Source organism: Gossypium hirsutum, chromosome D06 (genome assembly GCF_007990345.1).
Source record: "Gossypium hirsutum isolate 1008001.06 chromosome D06, Gossypium_hirsutum_v2.1, whole genome shotgun sequence".
Taxonomy (NCBI): Eukaryota; Viridiplantae; Streptophyta; class Magnoliopsida; order Malvales; family Malvaceae; genus Gossypium; species Gossypium hirsutum.
In genome coordinates this window covers 25,788,568-25,794,018 of record NC_053442.1, presented here as the reverse complement: position 1 = coordinate 25,794,018, position 5,451 = coordinate 25,788,568, and the positions used below count along the sequence as shown (strand labels likewise).

Genomic DNA, 5,451 nt, shown 5'->3' with positions numbered 1-5,451 from the left:
TCTAAATCCTCTATCATTGTAACATTTACAGTACCACAGTCTTCTTTAAACCTTACTTTTTTCGTTTCCCGATCATCGACCGACTAAGGCTTCCTTTGGATGCAGAATCAGCCATGGTGAGATAGAATTTTGAAGGAATATTTTTTTTCCCTACACTGTGTTGATATTTGGAGAAACAATGGTGAGGTGCAGTTGAAGGTTTGAACCTCACTACCAGCCTCATTTCCAACTGGAGGTAAAAGCTCCAGCTTAAATACAATGGGCAATCAAGTTTTATTGCAGACAAAAATACCCATATTTTCATTTATTATTTTACAATTTTATAAAGTATATTCTTTCCCAACCTTATTTGTTTTAGATTTGGGAAAATCTTCAGACGTTTTCTTTTTCATTGAGGTTAGGTTCTCTCAATTCTATGCCAGAAATTTACTTCTCCTTACTTGCTCACGAAGAACAGAGATAAATCCTTTGAATCTAAGGTAACCCATCTAAATATTCTCCCAAGATTCAAACTTTTTCTATCTTTGCTTCTATCATTCATTGATTTTAACTCAATGCTTCCACCAATTGTTTGAATTATTATTTTCTGTTTACATGATTATCATGCTTGGATATGATTTAAAATTTTTATTTTTTTTTCTCCCAACTGAAGAGCTGGAATTGTTCAGTTATCTATTGTATTGATTGGGTTCTTGTGATTTGTTGTTGTTCAGATAGTTTCAGCCTCTGGTTGAGTTAATTGCTTTTTAGTTCTTTTTGTTTGTTCAATATGCCTGAGTTCCTAGATTGAAATCAATGCAGATAATAAAGGTAATTACGTTGTAAAAGTGGATGGAGTCGACATATCACCTAATCCTGTGATTAGCGGGAAACCGGCCACCTTCACGATCTCAGCTTCTACTGGTAACTTTCAGCTTTTGCAATTTCTAAATGGCTTTTGACTTCTTCTTTTTTTTGGGGAGCTTTAGGGTTTGTTTAGTTCTCTGGATCATAAACTAAAGATAATAAAATCTTTTTCTAAGTTTGTTGTGGGTAAGATTAGAAGTGTGTAAGGATAATTTTTATCTATGTTACTTAAATTGGAGTATGAATACAATTGTTTCTTCAGTTTATTATGTATTTAAAGGGTCTTTGAAGATCATATATCATACCATGTTTAAATCTCAGGGACATCAAGCATGAAGGTTAAACAAATCTAGGTTAAAAGCTTCAGGTTTTCTTTTAATTAAGAATCTAACCTTCAATGTATTGACTTGTATGAAACAGTGGTTAAAGCTCTTGTCAAACTTAACCCTAAAACCCCTAAATAACGGTCTCAGTACTGTTCAAGTTGCAGCACAACCCCAAAACCCATATCAGTAATTTATCAATTCTTTTGAAACCCTCTTGATGAAAGTTAATTCTTCCTAGTATTCTTTCTTATTTACAATACCCTACATTATTATCCAATTTATCTAGTAAATAAATTTCAAATCTTAGTGGACTATGCTCTTGCATGTAAAGTTCATTCTTAATTGCTCGAATTGTGCTGTCTTTTACTGGTAAAGCCATTTCTTGGCATTGAGAACCTTCTTCATTTGTGTCCATGAGTGCCCTTTTTTATGCAGTACACTTGGTGTATATTTATATGAGAATTGCCTTTTGTTTTCACATCTTCGGTTCATAGAGGGGGCCTTCTTTGGCATCTTATGAATGCATTTTTGCATGTCAAGCTATCACTGGTGGCAAAGCGGTGATTGAAGTTTACTTCTTTGGGTTTCATATCCATCAAGAAACTCATGACCTTTGTGAGGAAACATCTTGCCCTATTACAGTTGGCAACTTTGTGCTCTCTCACAATCAAGTTTTACCTGGTTTTACTCCACCTGTAAGTTTCACTTAACTGAGACACACTTTTTGTTTTCGAAGCTATGTTCAAATTATAACACTTGTGAGGTTCCCTTATAACTTGAACTTTTGAGATATTCAGCTAACCTATTCTTTTATATATTCAGTTAAAGAAACCACTGGTTGTTTGCAAAGCTTCATGATTGATCTTAGTATCTCTCTTTTCTAAGCCTCACTTCAATCTTTATATTTGTATGTACATTTGTATTATATAAACGACTCAATATCCTCAAGTTTTGCTAGGCTCAGTAAGAAAACCTCATAAACACTTTTCATATGTGACATCCTTTGCTAATACCAATCTAAACTTTCTAATAAAATGGATGGTTACATTCATATATCTATATTGTATTGTACTTACTTCTTTGCACAGGATATTCTCTAAGGTTCAAGTAAGAATAAGAAGACTGTAACTTGTTTTGATTTCAGATTATGCTACCCTGGCTTTATTCTATTAAATCCTTACCTGTTTGATATTCTTTAGTGAACGATGAGCTTAGAGACCTTAAAGCAATGATATTCTATTTCCTGAGGTCTCATTTCTCTGTTGGGCAGTATCCTCTCTGAGAAGCCTTAAACTGATAGTTTATGAGTTGTTTGCCACTTGGCCTTTTATGATGACATCTTCTTGCTCCTGATCCGTTAACCTGTGATGTGCTCCAACCATTAGCAAAGCTATATAAAGAGTAATCTGAACAAAATTAAACAATTTGGAGTGATCGAAAAAAATAATCTCAAGGAAGAAGTAACTTGAACTTATATTTTTAAAATTTTTAGCGTAATGAATATTTCAAGGGATTTTCGTATTCCACCTATTGGCTGTCGTTTCTCTTTAAAAGTAGAACTCCAATGCCTTTGTTCAAACCAAGGACCTCGTCTTGCACACAAGCTGATAAACTTATAACCAAGTCCGTCTTTCACTGCAGTCATGAATGGACTGTTTCAGCTCTTTTTTTCTTGTATTCTGCTAACTGGTTTGCTATCATTCCATTGATTAATCTTTCTTAATTGGTTTTCTTTAGAGCTTGTTTTCACTTGGGATTTTTGTTAGATTTCTGAATGTAGTCAATTTGGTAATTTCTCCCTCTATCTGGTTTTTCATATGAAAGATATGCTCCACTTGGTTGATTACTTTTTTATTATTATAGTTGGTTACATACTTAAACTGTCAATAATGACCAGAATCCAGAGGTTTATCCTTTGTAGCACCTATGTATTAGCTCCATTTAGCTGCCTTGGTGGTTCTATCCTAAAAGAACCCCGGTGGGAAGTGAAAACATATCATATGGGTTTCAAACTTCTGAGATCCTAATTAGATTCTTTTAGGCTTCGTTCACCAACCAGTTACATTACAATTGACATAAATAGGTAATTATCTTTACTTTTTATTTTGTAGGGTTTCTACGAACTTAAGATGACATTATCAGGTGCGGGAATTAAACAGTTTTCTTGCATTTCCTTCGATTTCAAAATCAGTTTTGGTGCTTCTGAATCTTCAGTCTCTGATAGCCGATCAGCCCACCAAGTATATATGAAATGTGGAATGTAGTAGGATGTTATATCTTATTTATTGCGAACAGATCTCACATTCTACAATATTTTGTACTTGTATTCCGTATTATCGTTCTTGTGAAGATGTCATTTACATGGAAGTCACTCCAATCTGCTGAATCATGTTAACAATGTTAATTTCCCTTAATATCAAATTATTTTACATGCTTGTATATTCTTTATGATACAAAAGGAACCTGTAAACAAGGGATTTGGGGGGGGGGTTAGAGAACGAGCTCTACGACTCTGGGGCTTGAGATGTTGATATTCAGCTCAAAATAATAAGGCCTATTGGTATTATAAGCTCTCAAATTTTTTTTCAAAATAATCATTTGAATCCTTCTGAACTTTTTACATCCAATTGAGTTTTTGAATTAACAATAGATCCTTTTACTAACATTGACCGTTAATATTTAATGATAATATTTAATCATCAAGTATTTGGAGTGTGGAAAAAATGGCCAATATTAAGAGATATTCCAAGTTATTCATTCAATAAGCAAGTTTTAATAGTTATTTCAACAATGGTTTTGCATAATTACATTCGAAGACATGCTTGGTCAAATGATGAGGATTTTCGAGAATTTGAGAATATACCTGACATGCCAATCTCTTCAAGCCAGTTTGACAGAAGTGAATCGAGTTCTTGTAACAGAGAAAGTGACCTTGAAATCACAATGTTAAGGGAAACTATTGCAACTAATTTAATGAATCCATATTTGTAAAAACATTTTGTATCATAACCTAATTTCTAGTAATAATGAAACTTGTTATGTCTTATGTTACTATATTTTTTTTATTAAAAATCATCCGTTTAGATACTTTAAAATTTGATCTAAGTATAATGTTACTATTTGTGAAAATAATATTTACCATTGTTATAAAAAAATATTTAACTATAAAAAATTAAAAATAATTATCATTTTATCTAATAAATAATTTAAATTAATTATATAATTCATTAAAATATTGGAAGATACATTTTAATATTTTATTAAATGAATTTATAAATTCACATATTTTAATAATTTTAAAAAAGTAAAATAATTTAAAAAACTTCTATTATATATCAATTTTAATCTGATGTCCTTAATAGTCATTTTTTATTCTCACCTCACCGTTACAGCTGCGTTTGAATCCAAATATACACTCCACCATTGTTTCTAATTTCACCGTTACAGTATCTAATCTCACTGCTACAGTAACTAATCTCATCGCTACCGTTATTTTTAACCCCACCGGAGATAAACACACACTAACAATTTCCAGAGAAGACATTCGCATTCCTTACTTACATTTTAATAATCACTATAGCAATATTTGTTATTTCATTATTTTAATATCATTCCACAAAATATTCTTTTATTATTATTATTATTATTATTTATAAAAATTACTATTTATTCAATGTCACTTCACTATATTAATCGTGGAAAAAATTAATATTTTAAAATCAAATTGAATTGAAATGAATTTAGGTAAGATTAATTGAGTTAAATTTTTAAATGGGTAAAAAATGGACAGATGTATTTATTAATTAAAGCACCGGAAAAAATATTATATTATGAGAAATAAGAAAAAAACAAATGAGTAGTTAAATAAAAGAAAAGAAAAGTTTAAAAGGGAGATAATGCATAAAATAGGGGGTAGTTAAAAAACGTGGCGCAGTAAAGAGTGGCAGGCAAATTGGCTGAGAATAGGACCAAGTCAACCAAGTAGGTGGTTGAGTTGAGGTAGAAGGAGGTTTTGCCTTTTTCCTCTTTTGGCCGCCAAAGTTTGAAGGAATACAAATTTGTATCTCAAACACCAACACGATTTTAAGAGATTTCACCTCAAACTTATTTAAACCTAGAAATATATGAAAATAACATTCAAAATGACTAAACAAACATGAAATTTTAAGATATTATTTCATTTTGCAATTATTATTATTTTTTAAAATAATTAAAATATTCTTGTATAGTAAATATCTAATGAATTGGAATTTCAAACATTCTATTTATTGGATTTGAA

The 5,451-nt window shown here is 31.1% G+C and overlaps 1 protein-coding gene across 1 annotated transcript; it reads left to right on the top strand.

Moving 5' to 3' along the window:
• Positions 1 to 258: 258 nt before the first annotated feature.
• Positions 259 to 3,603, top strand: LOC107900069 (putative phosphatidylglycerol/phosphatidylinositol transfer protein DDB_G0282179). Its single transcript, XM_041095569.1, has 5 exons — positions 259 to 270; positions 423 to 479; positions 786 to 903; positions 1,713 to 1,867; positions 3,284 to 3,603. Exons 1-5 carry the CDS (start codon positions 259 to 261, stop codon positions 3,434 to 3,436), a joined length of 495 nt encoding a protein of 164 aa, XP_040951503.1. The 3' UTR covers positions 3,437 to 3,603.
• Positions 3,604 to 5,451: the final 1,848 nt, after the last annotated feature.